At 46.7% G+C, this 25211-nt stretch overlaps 2 protein-coding genes across 29 annotated transcripts in view; one reads left to right on the top strand and one right to left on the bottom strand.

The window, feature by feature from the left end:
* Positions 1 to 78: 78 nt before the first annotated feature.
* RLN3 (relaxin 3) lies at positions 79 to 23469 on the bottom strand. Of its 5 annotated transcripts, none has more exons than XM_021081988.2 (5): positions 23109 to 23342; positions 12177 to 12258; positions 3783 to 3894; positions 2933 to 3139; positions 79 to 897 (listed from the first exon to the last, which is right to left on the bottom strand). In XM_021081988.2, the coding sequence occupies exons 3-5, from the start codon at positions 3847 to 3849 to the stop codon at positions 668 to 670; spliced, it is 504 nt and encodes a 167-aa protein (XP_020937647.1). In that variant the 5' UTR covers positions 3850 to 3894; positions 12177 to 12258; positions 23109 to 23342; the 3' UTR covers positions 79 to 667. The 5 variants fall into 5 exon arrangements, 4 of the variants coding, with proteins under 4 accessions (XP_020937647.1, XP_084865893.1, XP_013850120.1 ...); XM_085009767.1 differs by lacking the exon at positions 23109 to 23342 and adding an exon at positions 12442 to 12604; XM_013994666.3 differs by lacking the exon at positions 3783 to 3894.
* Positions 23470 to 23735: 266 nt separating this feature from the next.
* RFX1 (regulatory factor X1) overlaps positions 23736 to 25211 on the top strand; it is a 32011-nt gene continuing 30535 nt past the window's right edge. For all 24 annotated transcript variants that reach the window (XR_014837524.1, XR_014837525.1, XR_014837526.1 and 21 more), the window contains exon 1: positions 23736 to 23956. The gene's annotated coding sequence lies outside the window, so the exon portion shown is untranslated. The remainder of the gene's footprint in view (positions 23957 to 25211) is intronic.

Raw genomic sequence — 25211 nt, forward strand, 5'->3', positions numbered from 1 at the left:
CAGAGCTCCTCTGATACCTGCCCCTCCCCTCCCCAAACACCATACACACACACACACACACATACACACGCTGCCAAGTACTTTGGAACTTTTATTTGGGGGGTTGAGGAAGATTCTGATCCGTACCCCTCCCCCCACCACTGAGCCTCCACCCCAGGAAACGAAGGGAACCTGAGGTCCCTCTTCCAGGCTTGGGGTCCACAGCTTTAGAACCCAGGCTGGGGTGGAGGGAGGGGCCTGGAAGGCTTCGGGGAGAGAGGGGGCAAAGGCTAGAATGGGGCGGGAGTTGGGGGTGGTATAGTTTGGGCTGGCGAGGGGACAGTGGCCACAGCTGGGCCAGGGTCTCAGTGTGGCCACTTTGGGTAGAGCAGGGGCAACCGTTGCAGCAGGAGACAGTACAGGCCAGGAAAGGCATGAGATGGGCTGGGGAGAAAGGGTCCCCATGTGGCCAGGTAGGGGCACAGCCTGCTCAGGGTCAGGATAGGCTGGCCAAAGGTCAGGGTTGGGTGGGAGGACTCTATTCTGAGCCCATAGTGCCTGAGCTCTGTGACTTGCTGATGAATGAATGCATGAGGGGCTAGAAACAGGTGCCCACCTGGACACCCATTAGGTGGACAGCAGAGCTGGGACATTCACTCTGGTTCTCCATGGCCACCTGGTCCCCTGTCTAGCAGAGGCTGCTGATTTCACTCTTGCTGCACCCCCACTTGCAGCAGTTGCTGGAGAGGCCAGCCAGGACATCACGACTGCCCCTAAGAGCCCCAGGGGTTCTCTGCCAGCCTGGTTGAACCCCATAGAAGGTCTCAGGGGACTTGGTCAGGGCCAGCCATTCGCTGGAGGCCATTGCCTCGTCCAACTCGCTGTCTGCGTTGGAATCTGTGTCTGAGAAGACATCCCCTGCAAAAAGATGAAAAGAGTGAGTGCTTGGGATTCAGCTCAGGCCACACTCAGAGTTCTGGCTCCTGGCTGGTCCAGCCACTTCTCTGTTCTTGTGACTCAGCCTGTTAGTTAAAGATTTTTTTGTTTTTGTTTGTTTGTTGTCTTTTTAGAGCCACATCTAAAAAGAAAAAAAATTGTGGCCAATGACATGGCCCCGTGGGACAAGGACAGGTGCAGCTGGGCCCCTGGCAGTGTCCTGGAGGCTCCTAGCAGCCTTGGGGTCCTCAGGGAGGACTGGGGGGTGGGGGAACACAGGGCTTAGGACAGTGACTCTTTTTTTTTTTTTTTTTTAGGGCAGCACCTGTGGCATATGGAAGTTCCCAGGCTAGGAGTCAAATTGGAGCTGCAGCTGCCAGCCTAGGCTGCATCCACAGCAACTCCAGATCCGAGCTGCGTTTGCAACCTATACAACAACTCATGGCAACACTGGATCCCCAACCCACTGAACAGGGCCAGGGGTTGAACCCTAATCTTCACGGATACTAGTTGGGTTCATTATCACTGAGCCACAAGGGGAACTCCCAGTTAAAGATTTTGATGCCACTGGTACCTGGGTTCCAGCTTTGATGGGCAGCTTACTCGACCTCACTGAGCTTGGCTTTCTGCTTCAATCATTTTCTTTCCCCTACTATTTATTTGTGGAGGACCTGATGGTTAAGAACATGTGTTTGGGAGTTCCCGTCGTGGCACAGTGGTTAGCAAATCTGACTAGGAACTGGGAGGTTGTGGGTTCGATCCCTGGCCTTGCTCAGAGGGTTAAGGATCCAGCGTTGCTGTGAGCTGTGGTGTAGGTCGAAGATGTGGCCCGGATCCCAAGTTGCTGTGGCTGTGGTGTAAGCCAGTGGCTGTAGCTCAGATTAGACCCCCAGCCTGGGAACCTCTATATGCCGCAGGAAGCAAACCCTAGAAAAGGCAAAAAAAAAAAAAAAACATGTGTTTGAGAGCTGAACTGACTAAGCACCAATCCAGCCTCTCTGAGTGATAACCCTGAGCAAGTGAATTTACTTCTCTGAGCTTAAGTTACCTTGTCTGCAAAGTGAGGATAATAATAACTCTTATCTTCTAGGATCTCGTACCCAGTAGAAGACTCAATACCCATTAAAAACAAAAACAAAAACAAAAACAAAAACAAAAAAAACGGAGTTCCCATCGTGGCACAGTAATTAACGAATCTGACTAGGAACCATGAGGTTGAGGGTTCAATCCCTGGCCATGCTCAGTGCGTTAAGGATCTGGAATTGCTGTGAGCTGTGGTGCAGGTCGCAGACACAACTGGGATCCTTCGTTGCTGTGGCTCTGGCATAGGCCAGCGGCTACAGCTCTGATTAGACCCCTAGCCTGGGATCTTCCATATGCTGTGGGAGCGGCCCTAGAAAAGGCAAAAAAACCCCAAAAACAAACAAACAAAAAAACACTTAAAACAGTGTCTGGCACATGGTAAGCACTCAACTGTATGCTACTCTGTCTTGCCTCACTTTTGCCACTTAACACCTGCAGGATACAGGGCCTGTGCTCCTATTTGCTGTTAAAGAGGATCAGGGAGGGAAAGCAAGTTGGTAGGAGGGTCACCTACTAGGTGGCAAATCTAGCCTTGGATTCATCACATCCCTCACACTACCTTCCCCAAAGGGTTGGAAAGCACTTTAGTTTCCGCTTCTGAACGGCACATACCAGGGTTTTGCAAACAGCAGCCTTGCCTAATGCAGGGCTCACACATAGCAGGTGTTCCAGAAAGAGTAGCCTGTTCTCTGACTTTTAGCTAGGGTGAATGGCTTGCTGTCCCCACACACACACCACCCCATCCCAGCTCCTCTGCTCTGCTAATTGGCTCCTCCAGCCTTGGCACAGCTTTGAGGGCTTGGCTGTCTCCCCAGTTGCATGTGGAGGGAAGGGACTCTCTTGCTCTTCATCTCACCTCCCTTCCTGGCTCCTCGGACCCTTGTCCTGTCTCGTCCACCCCCCTTCCCCACACACATTACCTCCCCAGCCTCACCCAGAGCTTCATGGGCCAGCATGTCCGACCGTCTCCACCGGGAGCCCCCGCAGGTAAAGATGACCGCTCGGATGAATTCACGGCCGCAAAGCTTCACTCCATAGGGTGACGCCCGGGCCTCAGTCCTCAGCCACAGCTCCCCAGCCAGCACCCATACGGCCAGCAGCAGCAGCAGCAGTGGACGTTTGGCCATTCTGGACGGGCTGCCTGAGATGTGAGAGTGGACGCAGCAAGGCAGCTTTCTGATGGTTGGTGCCTCCTGGACCCCCATTTATACATCTTAGCTCCCCCCACCCACCATGGAAGAGCCAAGTGACCTCCTTTATCTCCTCCTGCAGAGGGAAGGCGGCACAGCACCCACCCCACCCCGACCTTTTCCATCTCCCAGACCAAGCGATAACCTTTCGCCAAGGATGGGGTGACGTGGTCCAGCACACTGTCATTTTCAACAGAGAGAGGCGAGAAGGTCTCCATTCAGCAGAGACCAGGAACCCAGACCCCCATCAGACCAGAAGAGGGGTCACAGCCAGCCCCCCATCACCACCATACTGCTAGGGTCCCAGGGCCTCCTCTATAGTGACAACAACAGTAAGTGCTTACGCAGTATGCACTGTGGGAACTTCAACCTATGCCACAACTTGTGGCAAAGCCAGATCCTTAACCCATTGAGCAAGGCCAGAGGCCAACTTGAATTGGAGGGCTTGTTAAAACACAGATCTCAGGAGTTCCCTGGTGGTTCAGTGGGTTAAGGATCTGGCATTGTCATTGCTGTGATTTGGATTCGATCCCTGGCCCAGGAACTTCCACATGCTATGGGTGAAGCCAAAAATAAACAGAAACAAAAACAAACCATAGATTGTTGGGCTCTGACTGCAGAGTGTCTGAGGATCTGCCTTTGTGACAAGTTTCCAGGCCATTCTGATGCTGCTGGTCCAGAAACCACACTTCTGAGAGCCACTGGACTATGAAATCAAGACTAAGATTAAATCCATGTTACAGATGGGGAAACAGAACAGTGACACAAGGTGCTCAAGATCAGCTGGTAAGTGGAGGTGGGAGTTGGGGTTAACAGAACCTCTGGCTCCAGAATCCACACTCCAAGCGAAAGTTTTTAAGGATTAAAGAAAAAAAATGTTTTGGGGACAGAGCTTCAGTTTTGCAAGATGAAAAGGGTTCTGGAGGTAGATGGTAGTGAAGGTGGAACAATGGTGTGAATGGACTTCATGCCACTGGATTGGAAGCTTAAAATGGTTAAATGGTACATTTTATACTATGCATTTGTTACCTTTTTTTTTTCTTACCACCCTGAGGCATATGGGGTTCCCAAGCCAGGAATCAGATCTGAGCCGCAGTTGTGACCTGTGCTGCAGCTGCAGCAACACCAAATCCTTAACCCACTGCACCTGGCCAGGGATTGAACCTACGTCCTAGTGCTACAGAGACACTGCCGATCCTGTTGCTCCACTATGGGAACACCTATTATCACCATTTATTTATTTATTATTATTATTATTATTTTATTTATTGTTTGTTTGTTTGCCTTTTCTTGAGCTGCTCCCGCGGCATATGGAAAATCCCAGGCTAAGGGTCTAATAGGAGCTGTAGCCACCAGCCTACGCCAGAGCCACAGCAACGCAGGATCCAGGCTCACAGCTCACAGCAACACCGGACCTTTAACCCACTGAGCAAGGGCAGGGACTGAACCCGCAACCTCATGGTTCCTAGTCGGATTCGTTAACCACTGCGCCCCGACGGGAACTCCTATTATTATTATTATTATTTTTGTCTTTTCTAGGGCTGCACCCAAGGCATATGGAGGTTCCCAGGTTAGGGGTCTAATTGGAGCTGTAGCTGCTGGCCTACACCAGAGCCACAGCAACTCGGGATCCAAGTTGTGTCTGCGACCTACACCATAGCTCACAGCAATTCCAGATCCTTAACCCACTGAGCAAGGCCAGGGATCAAACCTGCAACCTCATGGTTCCTAGTCAGGTTCGTTAACCACTGTGCCACAATGGGAACTCCCCTATTATCATAATTTAAAAATAATTTTTAAATATTTAACTAATATATACATAAAGAAGATGTCACGAACTGGGAAATGTTTTATTTTGGTTTTTGACTTTTTAGGGCCGCACCCACAGCATATGGAGGTTTCCAGGCTAAGGGTCCAATCAGAGCTGTAGCTGCCGGCCACAGCCACAGCCACAGCAACGTAGGATCTGAGCCACATCTGCAACCTACACCACAGCTCCCGGCAACGTTGAATCCTTAACCCACTGAGCAAGGTCAGGGATCAACCTCCGTCCTTATGGATGCCAGTCAGATTCTTTAACCACTGAGCCAAGACAGGAACTCCAGGAAATGTTTAACAATGGGCTCTCCCAGGTTAAAAAAAAAAAAAAAAAAAAGGCGGAGATTTGTAGCATCTATAGGGTTTCTGGTCAATTTCAAGCCATACATGTAATATCTGTGTGATGTCCCCAAATTCCTGAAAAGCTAACAATTTGTTCTCACAGGTCAGTATAAATAGGCTCCAGGACACCATCAAAATGTGAAAAACATTACAATTTGTGCAATTAAAAAAAATAATTATAAACAGGACAACCACATCATCATCACCCAGATCAAGAAGTAGGATAGTAGTAGCACCATAAATGTCCCCCCTCCCTGGTCGCAATCCCTCCCTGCCAAAGTAACTGCCATCCTGACTTCAGCTATCATCATTTCTTTGCTTTTCATTACAGTTTTTGGGTTGTTTTTTGGGGGGTGCTTGTTTGTTTGTTTGGTTTGGTTTTTGATTTTAGGGCCGCACCTGTGGCATGTGAGAGTTCCCAGACTAGGAGTCGAATCAAAGCTACAGCTGCTGGCCTACACCACAGCCACAGCAAAGCCAGATCTGAGCCTTGTCTGTGACCTACACCACAGTTCACGGCAACACTGGATCCTTAGCCCACTGAACAGAGGCCAGGGATCAAACCCACCTCATGGATGCTAGTGGATACTCTCCACTTCCTGCTGAGCCACAACAGGAACTCTTCATTACAGTTTTTAACACAAACATGAGTGTCTCTGAAACAGATAACTGAGTCTATATTTCTTTCCATTTTTTTTTTTCATTCTAACAAATCGAACTTTTTTGGGGGGCCACACCCATGGCATACAGAAGATCTCGGGCCAGGGATCCAACCCATGCAACACCAGTAATCTGAGCCACAGCAGTGACAATGCCAGATCCTTTACCTATTCAGCCACTCGGAAACTCCTAATAACAAATTGAACTTTTTTGTTTGTTTGTTTTTTGTTTTTGGTCCTTTTGCCATTTCTTGGGCTGCTCCCGCGGCATATGGAGGTTCCCAGGCTAGGGTCGAATCAGAGCTGTAGCTGCCAGCCTACGCCAGAGCCACATCAACGCGGGATCCGAGCCACATCTGTAACCTACACCACAGCTCACAGCATCACCGGTTCCTTAACCCACTGAGCAAGGGCAGGGATCGAACCCGCAACCTCATGGTTCCTAGTCAGATTTGTTTCTGCTGCGCCACGACAGGAACTCCCAAATTGAACTTTTTATCAGTGTATGACATACATGCAGAAAAGTGCCCAGGTCCTAAGTGGACACCTGGAAGAATCTTCACTAACTGAACACACTTCTGTATCCACAGCTCAGGTCCAAAAACAACGTTCCCAGCCTCCATCCAGAGCAGAGGAATTAAGCTTCACCTTCTGGGAGGAGAAATATGGAAGAATTTGTGGACATATATTAAAACTACACTAACTGGGATTTCCCACTGTGGCTCAGTGGGTTAAAAACCCCAAATAGTGTCTTGTCAGGATTCAGGTTTGATCCCTGGCCTCAATCAGTGGGTTAAGGATCTGGCATTGTCACAAGCGGTTATGTTGTTCACAGATGCATCTCAGATGTGGCACTACTGTGGCTGGGCGGAGGCCAGGGGCTGCAGTTCCCATTGGACCCCAGGCCTGGGAACTTCCATATGCTGCAGGTATGGCCATAAAAGAAAAAAAAAATCAAATTGCACTAATAAATACTTTGAGTGAGGCACTTTGAGGCTATACAAATATCCTGTTTCCCATCCCACTCACTGATCTTAGCATTTGTTGGGACATCATATGTGTAGAAATTACTACTGTGCTGTTTGTTTATTAGTAATTTTCCATTTACTTTACTCCTTCTGCATTTGCTAGTTGTTATTTTGGGATTCTTCTTGAGTGAAGAATTGTTTTATCTCCATTTGTTTATTTGTTTAGTCACTTGTTTACACCCACATAGACTCATGAACAGTTATTTGGGTTAAAATCCAATACCATGGTTATTCATTTCATGGGCCAGATCTTTCCAGCTTTGGCCATTGGGAGCTCTTTCAGCTGGCCCCTGCCCTAAGCATTTTATTTCAGGCACTGCTCTTTTGACATGACTCCATATTTTTTCTTAAGTACGTCCTTACTTTCTGGCACCACAAGCTGTTCCAGGCTCATCTTGCATTTTCCCAGCCCCAGTCCTGGAATCAGCCAGGGAACCTGAGTTCCATTTATTGGAAAGTGGCATTGAGAAGCCAAGACTTGAAGGCTGGGTCTGCTCATTGCTATGGAATGGGGGCTGATGTTGTTGCTTCCAGGCCCTCTCAGATGATATTATTACTTAAAAGTGTTGAGGCCAGGGGTTCCCTGGTGGCTCAGCAGGTTAAGGATCCAGCATTGTCACTGCTGTGGCTTGAGTCACTGTTGTGGCATGAGTTGATCCCTGGCCTCGAAGCTTCCATATGCCATAGCTACGACCAAAAAAATAAAAACAAAACAATTAAAAAATATATATTGAGGTAATATGCCTACGAAATAAGGTTGACCTTTTTTAAAAATTTTTTTATTTAGAGAAGACCTTTCATTCAGTATTTCTTTCTCTCTCTTTTTTTTTTTAAGGGGCCACACCTGCCGCATATGGAAGTCCCCAGGCCAAGGATCGAGCCATAGCCACTGTAGAAGCAACGCTGAGTAGTTAGGTTGTGAGCCACACAAGAAGTGCTCATTCAATATTTCTTTTAGAATGGGTTTAATATTTCTGTATTCTTTTAGTTTTTGTTTGTTGAAGAAATGATTTATTTCTCCTTCTATTTTAAATGGTATTCTTGCTGGGTGGAGTAGTCTAGGCTGCAGATTTTTCCTTTTATTTTATTTATTTATTTATTTATTTTTGCCTTTTCTAGGGCTGCACCCGCAGCATATGGAGGTTCCCAGGTTAAGGGTCTAATTGGAGCTACAGCTGCTGGCCTACCACAGAGCCACAGCAACGCCAGATCCGAGCTGCTATCTGCAACTTACACCACAGCTCACAGCAATGCCAGATCCTTAACCCACTGAGCGAGGCCAGGGATCGAACCTGCAAACTCATGGTTCCTAGTCGGATTCGTTAACCACTGAGCCGTGACCATTTTACTATTATTTTTTCTTTATAGGGCCATGCCTGTGGCATATGGAAGTTCCCAGGCTAAGGGTCGAATCGGAGCTGCAGCTGCTGGTTTACACCACACAGCCGCACCAACACTGGATCTGGCTGTGTCTGTGAACTACTCTGCAGCTTGCGGCCATGCGGGATCTTTAACCCACTGAGTGAGGCTAGGGATCGAACCTGCATCCTCGTGGACACTATGTCAGGTTCATAGCCCATTGAACCACAATGGCAACTCCTAAAATTGACCGTTTTAATGTTACATGTTCATAGCAGCATTAGTCACAATAGCCAAAAAGTGGAAACCACTCAAATTCCCAACAACAAATGAGTGGATAAATAAAATATGGTCCATCTATACAGTGGAATATTACTCAGCCATAAAAATAAATGAAGCACTGACACATGCTACAATGTGGATGAACCTTGAAAATATTAGGCTCAGCAAAAGAAGCCAGAGACCAAAGTTCATACCATGTATAATTCCATTTATAGGATACTGTTTAGAATAGGCACACCCAAAGAGACAGAAAGCAGACTAGTGGTTGGTTGCCAAGGGTTGGGAGATGAGTAGAATTGGGAGTAATTGCTGCCATCTATACCTCTAGGGTGATGAAAACATTTTGGAACTAGACAGAAGCAGTGGTTGCTCATCATTATGAATATACTAAACACCACTGAATTGTTCACTTTAACATGATTAATTTTTTTTTTTCCTTTTTTGGCTGTACCCGAGGCATATGGAAGTTCCCAGGCCAGGGATCAGATCTGAGCCGCTGTGGCAATGCCAGATCCTTAACCCACTGCTGCCGGGCTGGGGACTGAACTAGAAATGCCACAGAGACAAGCCAGATTATTAACCCACTGTGCCACAGGGAGGACTCCCTGACATGGTTAATTAATTTCATGCAATGTCAATTTCACCTCAATTTAAAAAATACAATAGGAACTCAAGTGAAGGGTAGCTGCTGGGTTGGAACCTCATCTCTGCCTAGTTCCTGCTGTGTGACCTTGAGCAAGACACTTACCCTCTCTCTGCCTTGGTTCCCCTCCTATAAAAGAGGGAGGATGCAATAAGTGCATCACATGTTTAAAACAGTCAGTGATATACAGTAAGTGCCGCCCAATTAAACGTTATTTCTACTTGACGCATTCCCTTTGGATTCGAACTTTATTCCTTTGTCCTTTTCTTCATGACAAACTCCTGGCCTTGGTTGCCCCCCGTGGTGCCTCAGGCCAAGGGCAATGCTCCAGAAGGCAGGAGTCATATCTGATTGTACTGCTTCGAAAGGGCTGATGAATAATATGCTCCCCTCCTCTGCCTCTTTGCCCCACAACTCTCTAGGGACGCACCCTTCTGCCCTTTTCTCCATATCCCCAGTCCTGGCCCAGGGGCTGCTGATGAATAAACACACCAGGAAATATTTTCTGCCTGACTGTTGGACTCTGACTGTTCCAGAAACAGAAGCTTCTTTTGTGCCTCCCAGAGAAGCAGAGTTTGGAGCTCAACAGAGCTGGGTTCAGATCCCACTTCCTGTGTGACCTGGAGCAAGGCACTGCCCCTCTCTGAGTTCACTGGGAAGGTGGAGATAATAAACATATCTATTTCATGGGGCTGTTCGAGGACTGAAATTACATAAAATGCTTAGCACCCAGAAGAACGTACAGTAAGTGCAGTCGGTTAAATGGTGACCTGCAGAACCCAGGACCTGTGAACGTCACCTTATTTGGAAAAAAGGGGTCTTTGCAGATATGATTAAGGACTTCCAAGTGAGATTGTCCTGGATTATCTGGGTGGGTCCTAAATTCTATTACAAGTTTTAAAGACACAGACAGAAGGGATAAAGCCATGTGAGGGCAGAGATAGAGAGAGAAGAGGAATGTAGCCAAAGAGGTCAAGTCATGCCAGGAGCCACCAGAAGCTACAAGGGACAAGGAAAGATTCTCCTCTGGCGCCTTTGAAGGGAGCCCTGGCTCTGTCAACACCTTGACTTCAGACTTCTGGCCTTCAGAGCTATGGAAGAATAAATTGCCATGGCTGTAAGTCACCCAGTTTTGGTGAACTGTTACAGCAGCCATGGGAAACTCATAGATAAGAATTGGAAGGAGGAGTTCCCATCGTGGCACAGCAGAAACGAATCTGACTAGGATCCATGAGGTTGCGGGTTCGATCCCTGGCCTCGCTCAGTGGGTCAAGGATCCAGCGTTGCTGTGAGCTGTGGTGTAGGTTGCAGACGAGGCTCGGATCTGATGGTGCTGTGGCTGTGGCATAGGCCAGCAGCTGTAGCTCTGATTCGACCCCTAGCCTGGGAAGCTCCATATGCCATGAGCGCAGCCCTGAAAAGACCAAAAAAAAAAAAAAAAAAAAAAAAAAAAGAATTGGAAGGAGCTCCGTGGTGGCTCTGAGGGTTAGGGATCCAGCATTGTTACTGCTGTGGTACGGGTTCAGTCCCTGGTCTGGGGATTTCCATGTGCCACATGCTTGCCAAAAAAAAACCAACAACAAAAAACAGAAAATCCAGAATTGGGAAATATCACTCATGTTAATATACCAGTATCACTATTATCATCATACTCATCATCATCATCGTTATTCTTATGGTCAGCATAAAATGTACCCAAGGAGTTCCCTGGTGGTCTAGTGGTTAGGATTCGGCAGTGCTTCCACCTGGGCTCAAACCCTGATCTGAAAACTGAGATCCTACATCAAGCTGCTGCATGCTGAGACAAAAAAAATAAACCGCTCAAATCTTTTTTTTTTTTTTTTTTTACTTTTTAACTCAAATCTTACTAATCCTAAATAAAGCCATTCTCCATATTTCTTAACTAATTTTATTTTTGAATAGTGGATGCATTCATGTGCTGCACAAACAAAAAGCATAAAGTTTACACTGCAGTATTTCCCAAGTCTTAGTTCCCCTCCTTTTCCCCACAGGAAACCCACTGCTCCTGATTTCCTGAGTATCTTTCCAGAATTTCTGTGCCCATACACAAACAAATAAGAATACAAGTCCTTATCCCTCCCCCCTCATCTGCTTTTACATTAAAGGTAGCAATAAAAAGTTGTTTTTTAGAGTTCCTGCTGTGTGGCCATTATGGTTAAGGATCTGCCATTGTCTCTCCAGCAGCTTGCGTCATTGCTGAGGTGTGGGTTCATTCCCTGGCCCAGGAACTTCCATGTACTGTGGGTGCAGGGGAAAAAAAAAAAAAGCTGTTTTTTAATTGTGATAAAATATAACATTTTAGCCTTTTTTTGAGGGGAGGGGGCAAGCCCATGGCATGTGGAAGTTCCTGGGTCAGAGACTGAACTCAAGCCACAACCGTGCCAATGCTGGATCCTTATCCTACTGTGGCAACAAGGAACTCCACATCCTAACCATTTTTAAGTGCACAGTTCAGTGGCATTAAGACATCCATATTGTCATGCAACCATCACCACTAGCCATCTCCAGAAATTTTTCATCTCTCCAAACTGAAACTCTACCTAATTAAACAATAATTCTCCATTCCTCCACTCCACCCTCCAGTTCCTGGTAACCATCATTCTACTTTTTGTCTCTATGAATGTGCTTATTCTACATAGGTTGTAAAGCAGAACAAGACACTATTTACCCTTTTAGGTCCAGCTTCTTGCATTTGGCATAATGTTTCAAGGTTCATCCCTGTGGTAGCATGTGTCAGAATTTCAGTTCAAGGTAGCATGTTTCATATGTTCTTCTGCACCTTCCTCCCTCCACCCACCCCCCCACTCCACATAACAACAAATGCTGGAGATCTCACCTTTTCAAAGCTCTTGTGGAAGTTCCCTCATGGCTCAGAAGGTCAAGGATTTGGCATTGTCCCTGCTGTGGCTTGAGAACTTCTACAAAATAAAAAAACAAAACAAACACCAAACAAACCTCTTTATGAATCTGTATCATTTGTCTACAGCAACATAATATCATGATATTTTGCTGTGTAGCTGCCCCATGGTTAATTTCACTGCCTCAGAGAGAGATTTTTTTTCCCATCCCTTTGTTCTTAGGTTAACATCACAGTGACGTACCTTGTACCAATGTCATTTCACACATAGACAAGTGTAACTGGAGATAAATTCTGGCTCAAAGACTATGGGCATTTGCAATTTTTACAGATACTGCCAATTTTCCCTCCTTGAAGGTTGGCTTAATTCACAGTCCCTCCAGTAAAGGATAAGAGTTTTTCCCTTTAGCTTCACCAACACTGTTATCAAACTTTGGACTTTGGCCAACAGGAAAGGTGAAAAACAGTATCTCAGCAGAGAAAATGTACATTTCCCTTACCACAAGCGAGGCAGAACATATTTCCGTGTGTTTAAGAGCTTTTTTTTTTTTTTTTTTGGTCGCTGTCTCTTTTTTTTTTTTTTTTTTTTTTGTCTTTTTAACAGAGGTTCCCAGCCTAGGGGTCCAATCAGAGCTGTAGGCACTGGCCCACACCACAGCCACAGCCACAGCCAAGCTAAGCCAGATCCGAGCAGGGTCTGAGACCTACACAACTGCTCATGGCAATGCAGGATCCTTAACCCACTGAGTGAGACCAGGGATTGGAACCTGAGTCCTCACAGATGCTAGGCTGTTAACTGCTGAGCCCCAAGGGGAACTCCATTTAAGAGCTATTTATAGTTTGCTCTTTTCTCCTCTGCTTACCTTTCTTGCCCATTATTCTTTTGAGTTGATCTTTTCTTTCCTGATTTCTAGGAGTTCAGTATATATTGAGGAGGTTTACCATATGGTTGTGAAATGAGTAGTAAGTATTTTTTCCCCAATTTGTCATTTTTCTAAGCTTTTAAATTAGTGATCACTAACACTTACTGAGGATTCACCACATGCCTGGTTCTCTCCTAGGTGCTTTAAACACACCATCTCTTGTCAACCTGACACTAGTTTTCATCTCTAAATACTACACACGAATCTCTGAAAAATCAGGACATTTTCCTACATAATATAATGTCATTTTCACATCCAACAAAATATACAATTATTATTCAGTATCATCTTACACCAGAGTGAAACATCACATTTCCCTGAGTCGCTGAAAGAGACTTTGAGAGTTGGTTTTGAGCAGTGCTGACCAACAGAACTTTCTCTGATGATGAGAATGTTCTCTATCTGTGCTTTTCATCACAGTAGCCACTAGCTACATGCCGCTGTTGAGTGCTTGGAAATGTGTCCAGTGAGACTGAGGAACTGGATTCTTCATTGTGTTTTATTTTAGTTACTTTTAAGTTTTAAGAGCTACATGGTAAATTATAGGCCAGAATCCCTGATGGACTTAAATGCAAAAACTCTCAACAAAATATTGGCAAATGAAATTCAACAATACATTATGAGGATCAGACACCATGATCAAGTGGGATTTAGTCTAGAGAGGCAAGGATGGTTCAACATCTGCAAATTAATCAGTGGGATGCACCACTGTAATAAAATGAAGGATAAAAACCATATGACCATCTCAATAGATGAAGAAAAAATCTGGTAAAATTCAATATCCTTTCATGATAAGAACTCTCAACAAACTGGTATTTAGATAGAATGTATTTCAATGTAACAAAGGCCATATATGAGAAGTCCACAGCTAACATCATACTCAACCCTGAAAGCTTTCCCTCTAAGATCCAGAGCAAGACAAGAGTGCCCATATGTACTACTTTTATTCTGCATAGCACTGGAAGTCCTAACCAAAGCAATTAGTCAAGAAAAAGAAAGAAAGGGCAACCCCTCCGAACCAAATAGCCACATAGGACTAGTAGTTACCATATAGGTTACTTCCTCACCCAAATACAACTCACCTGTCCTGTCTTCATTCCTCCCTTTCCCATTTGGCCTTCAGCATTTTGCCAGGTGATCCCCCCACGCATGCCACTGAGCCCAGGTCTTACCCAGCCCCACCTCTCCCCAAACTCTATCAAGCTTTCATTGGTTCATGCAAAGCCCTCATTAGTTTAATTTCTGCCCCCTCCATCCCAGATCCCCAATTCTTTGCCCTTCCCAAATCGTGACCATCATCTGGAAGGCATTTGCTACATGCTCCTGAACTGGTAGATGTCCTTAAGCAATAGGATGTATCCTTCTGTATGTTTATACATTGACTTTGTACAAGTATGTTGTAATTTGCAAAGTAACATTGTATGCTATATCTCCATCTGTATCCTTTTAGTTCAGTGATACATTGTAGGGGATTGTTTGTTTTGTTTTGTCTGGTTGTTGTTTTTATGAAATTGAAAACATTTATTAACTTCTTTCCTTCAGCCTCCTCTCTCAACACAAAGGTGTCCTTCCACTGGGGGTGAGAGTGGTGATGGGGGTGGGGAATAGGTTGACACATGTTCATGTAGATGTGCATGTGCCCCAAGCATCTTCTCTAAAAGCCAGATGGTTGTGAAATGAGTAGTAAATATTTTCCCAGTATTTAGGGCCTCACCCCTCAGATCTTCGTTTTTATTTTAAAATCTCAATCCATTCCTATTACAAATCTTCCTGTGTAATGATACAGTGCCTCTAGCAATAGGTTTGCAAGATTGTCTTCATGCATCAAAATTGTTTCCAGTATATTTCCCCAAACCTGTTTGCTTGTGTGTCCCCTGACATTAGATTCCATTTCATCCATGGATATATCAGCAGTGTTTACATATCGAATATATATAAATATTTTTTACTGTATTATGTATATAGTTTACAAGATTTTTTTTTTTTTTTTTGTCTTTTTAGGGCTGCACCCCACGGCATATGGAGGTTCCCAGGCTAGGGGTCTAATTGGAGCTGTAGCTGCTGGCCTGTGTCAGAGCCACAGCAACGCCAGATCCAAGCCTCGTCTGCAACCTACACCACAGCTCACGGCAATGCCAGATCCTTAACCCACTGAGCAAGGCCAGGGATTGAACCCGAAACCTCATGGTTCCTAGTCAGATTCGTTAGCCACTGAGCCATGATGGGAACTCCTATAGTTTACAAGATTAATAAGCCTCATTTTTAATAAGCAGGAATGCACAGGCTTTTAAGATGAATTTCCAACAAAACACAGGACATCTTGTTTGCATTTCGATGCACCAAGTGTCAGATTCTTATCCCATTACTCCCTGGCACATTAGCAGATGGTTCTTAAATTTCTTTTTTTCTTCCTTTTAGCAAAACTCTGTGGAGACCTCTCACTCTTGCCATTTAGGTCAGGAGAAAGATTGCCTTATTTTTATTTTTTTGCTTTTTAGGTCCACACCTGTGGGATGTGGAAGTTTCTAGGCTAGGGGTTGAATCAGAGCTACAGCTGCTAGCCTAGACCACAGCCCCAGCAATGTGGGACCCAAGCCACATCTGCAACCAACACCATAGCTCACAGCAATGCCGGATCCCCAACCCACCGAGTGAGGCCAGGGACTGAACCCACATCCTCATGGATCCTAGTCAGGTTCGTTAACCACTGAGCCACAAAGGGAACTCCCGGTTGCCTTATTTTAAAATGCTATAGTGGGGAGTTCCTGTCGTGGCTCAGCAGTAATGAACCCGACTAGGATCCATGAGGACACAGGTTCAATCCCTGGCCTCCCTCAGTGGGTTAAGGATCCGGTGTTGCTGTGAGCTATGGTGTAGGTCGCAGATGGGCTTGGAGCTGGTGTTGCTGTGGCTGTGGTGTAGGCCAGCAGCTGCAGCTCCATTTGGACCTCTAGCCTGGGAACTTACATGTGCCGCAGGTACAACCCTGAAATTTAAAAAAAAAATTTAAATGCTATAGCAGGAGTTCCCACTGTGGACAACAGGATTGAGTCTCTGGAGTGCTGGGATGCAGGTCTGATCCCCAGCCTGGCACAATGGGTTAAAGGATCTGTGTTGTGGCAGCTATAGGAGAGGTCACAACTATGGCTTGGATAGAACTCCAAATGCTGCTGGGCAGCCAAAAAAGGAAAAAAAAAAAAAAAAAAGCTAGAATCACCCCGTCAGATTTTTTTTTTTTTTGCTGGTGAGAATTCTTTTTTAATTTTTATTTATTTATTTTTAAATTGTCATTTCCCCAATACAATTTTTTTTAATGTTAATTCCCCACATGGTGCTCACTAGTTTCATTTAACCATGTTTAATTCTTTTTTTTTTTTTTTTCTCCACTGTACAGCAAGGGGGTCAGGTCATCCTTACATGTATACATTGCAATTACAGTTTTTCCCCCCACCCTTTCTTCTGTTGCAATATGAGTATCTAGACAAAGTTCTCAATGCTATTCAGCAGGATCTCCTTGTAAATCTATTCTAAGTTGTGTCTGATAACCCCAAGCTCCCAATCCCTCCCACTCCCTCCCCCTCCCATCAGGCAGCCACAAGTCTCTTCTCCAAGTCCATGATTTTCTTTTCTGAGGAGATGTTCATTTGTGCTGGATATTAGATTCCAGTTATAAGTGATATCATATGGTATTTGTCTTTGTTTTTCTGGCTCATTTCACTCAGGATGAGATTCTCTAGCTCCATCCATGTTGCTGCAAATGGCATTATGTCATTCTTTTTTATGGCTGAGTAGTATTCCATTGTGTATGTATACCACATCTTCTGAATCCAATCATCTGTCGATGGACATTTGGGTTGTTTCCATGTCTTGGCTATTGTGAATAGTGCTGCAATGAACATGTGGGTGCACGTGTCTCTTTTTTTTTTTTTTTTTTGTCTTTTGTCTTTTGTTGTTGTTGCTATTTCTTGGGCCGCTCCCGCGGCATATGGAGGTTCCCAGGCTAGGGGTCTAGTCGGAGCTGTAGCCACCGGCCTACACCAGAGCCACAGCAACGCGGGATCTGAGCAGCATCTGCAACCTACACCACAGCTCACGGCAACGCCGGATCCTTTAACCTACTGAGCAAGGGCAGGGACCGAACCCGCAACCTCATGGTTCCTAGTCGGATTCGTTAACCACTGCGCCACGACGGGAACTCCACGTGTCTCTTTTAAGTAGAGTTTTGTCCGGATAGATGCCCAAGAGTGGGATTGCGGGGTCATATGGAAGTTCTATGTATAGATTTCTAAGGTATCTCCAAACTGTTCTCCATAGTGGCTGTACCAGTTTACATTCCCACCAACAGTGCAGGAGGGTTCCCTTTTCTCCACAGCCCCTCTAGCACTTGTTGTTTGTGGATTTATTAATGATGGCCATTCTGACTGGTGTGAGGTGATATCTCATGGTAGTTTTGATTTGCATTTCTCTTATAAACAGTGATGTTGAGCATTTTTTCATGTGTTTGTTGGCCATCTGTATATCTTCTTTGGAGAACAGTCTATTCAGGTCTTTTGCCCATTTTTCCATTGACTGGCTTTTTTGCTGTTGGGTTGTTTGTTTATATATTCTAGAGATTAAGCCCTTGTCGGTTGCATCATTTGAAACTATTTTCTCCCATTCTGTAAGTTGTCTTTTTGTTTTCTTTTTGGTTTCCTTTGCTGTGCAAAAGCTTTTCAGTTTGATGAGGTCCCATGGGTTTATTTTTGCTCTAATTTCTATTGCTTTGGGAGACTGACCTGAGAAAATATTCATGATGTTGATGTCAGAGAGTGTTTTGCCTATGTTTTCTTCTAGGAGTTTGATGGTGTCCTGTCGTATATTTAAGTCTTTCAGCCATTTGGAGTTTATTTTTGTGCAGGGTGTGAGGGTGTGTTCTAGTTTCATTGCTTTGCATGCAGCTGTCTAGGTCTCCCACAATTTTTTTTTCTACCGTACAGCATGGTGACCCAGTTATACATACATGTACCCATTCTATTTTCTCACATTATCAGGCCCATCAGATTTTTTTTTTTTTTTGTCTTTTTGCTATTTCTTGGGCCGCTTCCGCAGCATGTGGAGGTTCCCAGGCTAGGGGTTGAATCGGAGCTGTAGCCACTGGCCTACGCCAGAGCCACAGCAAAGCCAGATCCAAGCCGCGTCTGCAACCTACACCACAGCTCACGGCAACACCGGATCGTTAACCCACTGAGCAAGGGCAGGGACCGAACCCGCAACCTCATGGTTCCCAGTCGTATTCGTTAACCACTGCGCCACGACAGGATCTCCCCATCAGATTTTTTTTTAAGAGCTACTTTGTTGCTTTCACTGTTGGCTTAGTGTTTTGTATTCTGCAGCCTTCCTTATTTCATCTTTCTGGTCCCCTAGGGATGGACACCCACATCGCCTTTCTGCTTCAATGAGCATTCTTATCTGGTGTGAAACTTTCAGTGAATATAAAAACTTGGAACAGGATTACCAAAGTCATAGTTCTCTCAATTTAATGAGGACCCAATAATTGGCTTAAACAAGAGAGAATGTTTGTCTCTTTTGGCCTGGGGATCCCAGGTCCTCCTGCCAGTTGCTCTGCCATCCTCTAGGGCAATATCTCCAAGGACATTTGGCTGTGTCTGGAAACATCTTTGGTTGTCACATCTGGTGAGGGGTGGGGGCTGTGTGCTCCTGGCATGTAGTGAGTGGCAGCCAGGGATGCTGCTCAGCACCCTACAATGCAGTTTGGCCCCAAATGTCAATGATGTCACCTGCCCTAGAATACTCCCCATTCCCTTTTGCCATGACTGATTCATCGAAGAGACAGTTGTCCTCCAGCATACTCCACCCTTGGGGTTTGACAGCTGTTTCCTGATGTCATTTAACTTGTTCCTCCATCCTTGCCATTTCCTGCAAATGGGATATTAGGTTGAGGATCAGAGTCAGGGTTTGGCAAGATGTATCCTAGAGGAAGCTGTGAATTTCCTTTTGTATTACATCAGGGGGCCCAGCAAGCCTAAGGGTCCCTCTGTTGTGATGCTGAGCTTCACTGCAGCTAACGATGGGGACAGTCTGGCCTCCGTGTTGAAATCTGCACCCCCTACACCCAAGGAACCCTCTGGTGCCCTGTATCTTGGTCCAAATCCTCTTCTCACCTGATGTTTTATAACCCTCATTGATGATCATTGGCTAAATCGATGATTTCATTGGCTTGTGCAAAACAGTGATTTTTCTTATTCTTTCATTCCTTCCACATTTTTTAGCTGGCATTCTTGGGCTGTTTGGTGAACATGAAAAGCTACTACTGGGAAGCCAAGATCATACTTAATTCCTTACTTTTTTTTTTTTCTTTTTACCCATGGCATATAGAAGTTCCCAGGCTAGGGGCTGAATTGGAGCTGCAGCTGCTGGCCTATGCCCAGCCACAGTAATGTGGGATCCTAGCCACATCTGAGATCTACACCACAGCTTGCGGCAATGTAGGATCCTTAACCCACTGAGCAAGGCCAGGGATTGAACCCGCATCCTCATAGATACTAGCCAGGTTCTTAACCCACTGAGCCACAATGGGAACTCCTCCAATTCCTTACTTTTAATTATGGCTTCCAGGAAGGAGTTGGTTGAAAGCTACTTCCCATGAATTAATGTGTGTGTGTGTGTGTGTTTCAACTTTTTTTTCGTCTTTTTAGGGCCGCACCCATGGCATATGGAAGTTCCCAGGCTAGGGGGTCAAACTGGAGCCATAGCTGCCGGCCTACTCCACAGCCATAGCAATGCAGCATTCGATCCACATCTGTGACCTACACCACAGCTCATGGCAACGCCAGATCCTTAACCCACTGAGTGAGGCCAGGGATTGAACCCGAATCCTCACGGATACTAGTTGGGTTCATTACCACCAAGCCACAATAGAACTCTCTGTTTTAACTTTCAAATTGAGGTATACTGTATATAAAGTACACAGGTCTTACATGGAGAGCTCAGGGAATTTTTACAGTTACACACCTTTGCAACCACCAGCAGATTAAAAACATAGGACATTTCTATGGAGTTCCTATTGTGTCGCAGGGGAAACAAACCTGAGTAGTATCGATGAGGATCTGGGTTCAATCCCTGGCCTCACTCAGTGCGTTGGGAATCTGGCGTTGCTGTGAGCTGTGGTGTTTGTCAAAGATGTGGCTTGGATCCCACGTTGCTCTGGCTGTGGTGTAAGCTGGCAGCTGCAGCTGATTCTACTCCTGGACTGGGAACTTCCATATGCCTCAGGTGCAGCCCTAAAAACCAAAAAAAAAAAAAAAAAAAAAAAAAAAAAAGGGTATTTCTAGCCCCACACTACCTTCCCTGCCAAGGTTTACAATAAATAATTTTTGGGGAGTTCCCGTTGTGGCTCAGTAGTTAACGAATCCGACTAGGAACCATGAGGTTTCAGGTTCAATCCCTGGCCTCGTCCCGTGGGTTCAGGATCCAGCATTGACGTGAGCTGTGGTGTAGGTCACAGATGCAGCTCGGATCTGGTGTTGCTGTGGCTGTGGCACTAGCTGGCAGCTACAGCTCCAATTAGACCCCTAGCCTGGGAACCTCCATATGCCGTGGGTGTGGCTCTAGAAAAGACAAAAATAGATAAATAAATAAATAATTTTTTGGCCATGCTCACAGCATGCAATAACTCCAGGGCCAGGGATTGAACTTGTGCCACAGCAGTGGCCTGAGCCAGAGCAGTGACAATGTGGAATCCTCAACCTGCTGAGCCACCAGGAAACTCCTATAATTTTCTATTATTTACAAATAATTTTGATCTGGGTACAGGCTTAGCTGTACCCATCTTGGGGTTCAAGGACTTCCAGAACGTGAGGAAATGGGTGGGAAGTAAAAATAACGGTTCTATCTGCTTCCCACCAACCAACATATCTGGCCATGGGACCCAACCCTGTCTCAGAGAAGCAACTGCAGGGGCTAAGTGACTTACTTTGCCAACTAGGATTTATCCTAGGCACCTCCTGCCTAGAAGTCTCATTAATTCTTGGGGCTCAGCTATCAGCAGACTGTTACTGTTACTGCTTCTCCCCTTCCATCCAGGGGCAGCAAAGCACACTGGAAAGTCCCAGAAAAGGAGACAGGCTGTTTGGGTTCTGCCGTCTTCAGTTACATGATCCTAGAGGAGTTTCCCTTTTGAGCCTTTGTTTGCTCACCTGTCAAGTGGGGGAATATTGCACTTTGCTGGGTTCCTGGGAGGATTTCTGCAGAATCATCATGACAGCCTTTACATTTCTGGCCTCACCTTCTGGCCCCTTCCTCTTTGTTCATTCCACCCCCAGCCAGATGTTTGTTCCTATCCCCAAGCCTTTACTCCTCCACCTCCGTTTTGTGGGGCTTGCTGGCTTCTTCTCACAACTCAGGCTCAGTTCGAATGATTCCTCCTCAGGTTACAGAGGCTACTGAGTCACTCTTACCACACAAACCCTAATGTCGCTCTCACAGCTTTTTTTTTTAAGAGTCTTTGCTGTTGTTTTTGAATTTTAAGTTAGTTGATTTACAATGTTGTGTTTTGTTGTTTTTAAATTGAAATATAGTTGATTTGCAATGTTAGTTCCAGGTGTAAGCCAAAATGATTCAGTTATACACACACACATACATATATGTACATAAATATTCTTTTCCAGATTTTCTTGGCTTATAGGTTATTATAAGATATTGAGCATGGTTCCCTGTACTATTCAGCAAGTTCTTGCTGATTATCTACTTTATACATAGTAGGCTTCATAGCTCTTATGAATTGATCTTAAGTATTAATCTCTCCTTTTTTTTTTTTTTTTTTTTTTTGCTTTTTAGAGCCACACCCAAGGCATATGGAGGTTTCCAGGCTAGGGGTCGAATCAGAGCTGTAGCCAATGGCCTACACCACAGCCACAGCAACGCAGGATCTGAGCCACATCTGCAACCTACACCACAGCTCATGACAATGCTGTATTCTTAACCCACTGAGCAAGGCCAGGGATCCAACCTATGTCCTCATGGATGCTAGTCAGATTCATTAAGTGCTGAGCCATGTATTAATCTCACTGCTTATTGTGCCTCTTATTGTAGAAGAGTGCAGAGTCTTGGACTTGCCTGCTTCACTTTTACAGCCAGGGCCTTGCACAAAGGAATTATAATGCTGGCTGAAGTAGGAAAGAGTTCAGAGAGGTAGAGCCACTTTTTCAGCATCACACAGCAAAATTTGAATTAGATAGGTAGGCTTTGAGCCTTTGGTTTATTTTTTCTCTCTCCTTGGTCTCTGGTGGGGATTAGGGTACAAAATTTAAAGGGTGTCAAAAAACTCAGTCATCAAGATATTTTTACAAGTCAAAATTAATGCCAAAAAAAGAGAATAAAAGGTAAGATTTGACCCTGAATTTGAACGATTTACTTCATCCTGATCGCAAAGTCCAGGCAAATTCTGTCTTTATTCAAAATTTTGCTATTTTGTTTATCATGGATTTATTTTTCCATTAATTTTGCTATCTAAAAAATAACATTGCATTAGACTATTATTTATCTTGATGACTGAATTTTTACCGAGACGCTCACCCTAGTGCAGGCCTCGGTCCTGTCACTTCTCTCTTAGATAAACTGAGGCACGGAGTACTGGAGGTGGGAGTAGGGTAGGGATGGGGGAGGAGTGCAGAGCCCTTTTGAGCGGCCCAAGCTGTCCCTGGAGGGCCGGACGCTGACCTTTGCTTATCGCCCGAGGGAAGAGCTGCTAATTAAATCCCCCGCCTGCAGGAGACCTTTCCCAGGGCGGCCCGCGCCTCCTGCGGGGCCGAGATAGCCTCGGTCTCCCCGGCAGCGGTGACCTTTCCCGGCCCAAAGGGGCGGGGAGGCCGGAGAGTGCCGGGCGACAGAGCTTTTGGCCGAGTCTAGGCGGAAAGTGGTTGGCGAGGATGTCGCTCTGCGGCTGGACCCTGGCATCGAACCCCGCCTCGGCTCCCCACGTTCAGCCTACCATCGCAGGGCAGCAGGGGGAGGAAAAAGGACCCGATGACATCATCGAACCGGGAGCCCGGCCTTCGTCGTCTACGTCACAAGAGCAGCGTCGCGTCACCGCATTCCTCCCATGACGTAAGCCCGCGAGGCCAAGAACTGGCCCACCTGGGAAAAGAGAAGTCTGAGGGAAGAGATCTTTCCTTTCTCGCCCTTTATAGTCGGTAAGGCGTTTAAAGTGCGGGAACCGACTACCACTCCCAACCGACCTTGCGTGCTACGCACGCGCACAACCTCCAGCGAGAGAGCGCGGCAAACCTTTGGGCTAGATTGACATCCCTTTAGTCGAACCGGAAGGCAGGTGTAACCGCCGCAAGCCAATCCCGACCCCACAAACCCCACCCCTTTATTCTTAGCTAGCTGCTTCCTTGCTGGAGTGACGGGCTCCTCTGCCTTTCAGGGTTCAGTTTGCTTTGATGGACATTCATACCGATGAATCAGAGCACCGGGAAGTCGAGAGGCTGTTGAAAAGCGTGCCTCGGAACCAATAGCTTAGCAGCAGGGGCTGGCGCCGTCCAATCACTTTTCCCGGCTCCGCCAATCACCCTGGACCCCGCCCCCGGCGCGTGACGTAAGTAGGGTGGGTAGCAACAGTTGCCCCGGTGAGGGAAACGGAGGCGCCATAGCCACGGTAGTCGTGGCGACCAAGCAACCCGGCAACGCGAGTCAACAACAACAACCTCCCGGCCGCCCCCCGCCCCCACCCCCCCGGCCCGGCCCGGGGCCCCCGGCACTTTCTGTCCACCTCTCAACATCGCCTCCGAGACCTCTGGAAAGCCCTTCCGCGGACAGAAGTGGGGAGAAGCCGAGGTAACTGGGGCGGCCCCAGCGTGGCGGGCCAGGCCGGGCCGGGTCGGGCGGGGGAGGGCGGCGGGGCCTGAGTGTCGCTGTAATCATAGTCTTGGGGGAAGGGGCGGGCGGTCAAAATGGCGGCGGCGACTGTCGGGACTATGGGGGAGGGGGTCAGGGCCCGTCCGGGGCGACACCACCCGCCCCCGAGCCCCGCGGCCCGGCCCCCGCGAGGGGCGGGCGCTAGCAGGCCGGCGGCGAGTGGAGGTCGGCTGGCCGGGGCGGGGGGCTTTTATATGTCGGGAGGTGCAGAGGGGCGGGACTTGGAGGGCTGGGCCAATGGGAGCGAGGGAGGGGTGAGGCGGGACCTAGGTGAGTGGGCGTGACCTTGCCCTAAGGTGTGGGCGGGGCCGGCCGGTACCCGGGGAGCCGGGTGGGGCAGCCGCCGCCTAGGCCTTCCAGCTCCACTAAGCGATAAGAGGCCACCTGGCCTGCGTCCCTTTAGAGCCTTCCAGGACTCAGTGCCTGCCGTATGTGAGGCCTCAATTTTCCATCCTGTAAAGTGGGGAGAATCATGACTATCACCCCCTTTCTGCAGTTCAGGGACTCCTAATTCCTTCTGGGAATTTCTCTAGGGCTCACCCTGAACTTTTTACTCCAATCTACTGTTTCCGAATGTGTTTTATAGATAAACGGTTAGTCTTAATTGCTGCTTTGCTGTCTGCTCCTAAATCGGTCGCCTTCTCTCTTGAGAGGAGGTGAAGGTAAACAGTTTCATGAAGCTGTGGGCTAAGGGGTATGGCTTTTGTCTGATTTGGTTTGCCGAAAGCGAAGCCCATGGCAGAGAGGAGTGATCTCGGGTGACTGTGTTAGAGGAACAGAAACTTGATTGCTGGCTCTGTGGGCAGCTCTAAGATCTAAGATCTCAAATGTCTCTGGGCAGGGGCCTTGCTCTTGGAGATGGGAATCATTCCTAGCTGTTCTGCCCATCCTAGACTTCCTTTCTGGGAATGGGGAGTAAATGGCGCCTGAGGAAGTTTCTTAAGCTGCTTCTCTTGGCCAGACACATGTTTTTGTGTCAATCAAGTTGGTGTCAACTGGGTCACATGTCACTGAGGAGATACCGGCTTCCAGAGCCCTGTGGACACCGAAGTCAGAGAGGGAAGGGGAAGTGCTCTACATTTGTTAGAGGAGAATCTGAGTGACTGCTTTGCTGGGCCTAAGGATCTGCCAGCTGGGGGAAGAATTTTTTTTTTTTTTTTTTTAATAGCCAGCC

Source organism: Sus scrofa, chromosome 2 (genome assembly GCF_054392235.1).
Source record: "Sus scrofa isolate SSC_HxYL_T2T_F1_AM1 chromosome 2, Sscrofa_HxYL_maternal_Yorkshire_Landrace_v2.0, whole genome shotgun sequence".
Taxonomy (NCBI): Eukaryota; Metazoa; Chordata; class Mammalia; order Artiodactyla; family Suidae; genus Sus; species Sus scrofa.

What these genes read in the sequence shown, in the direction of transcription:
- RLN3 (XM_021081988.2), bottom strand. Translation starts at nt 3,849, where the DNA reads ATGGCCTGGAAACTTGTCACAAAGGCAGATCCTCAGACACTCTGCAGT. An exon ending in TCAGAGCCCAACAATCTATG is followed by an intron (nt 3,140 to 3,782) that starts GTTTGTTTTTGT and finishes CTCACATCTCAG; the next exon opens with GCAGCCCGTCCAGAATGGCC. An exon ending in GCTGGCCCATGAAGCTCTGG is followed by an intron (nt 898 to 2,932) that starts GTGAGGCTGGGG and finishes ATCTTTTTGCAG; the next exon opens with GGGATGTCTTCTCAGACACA.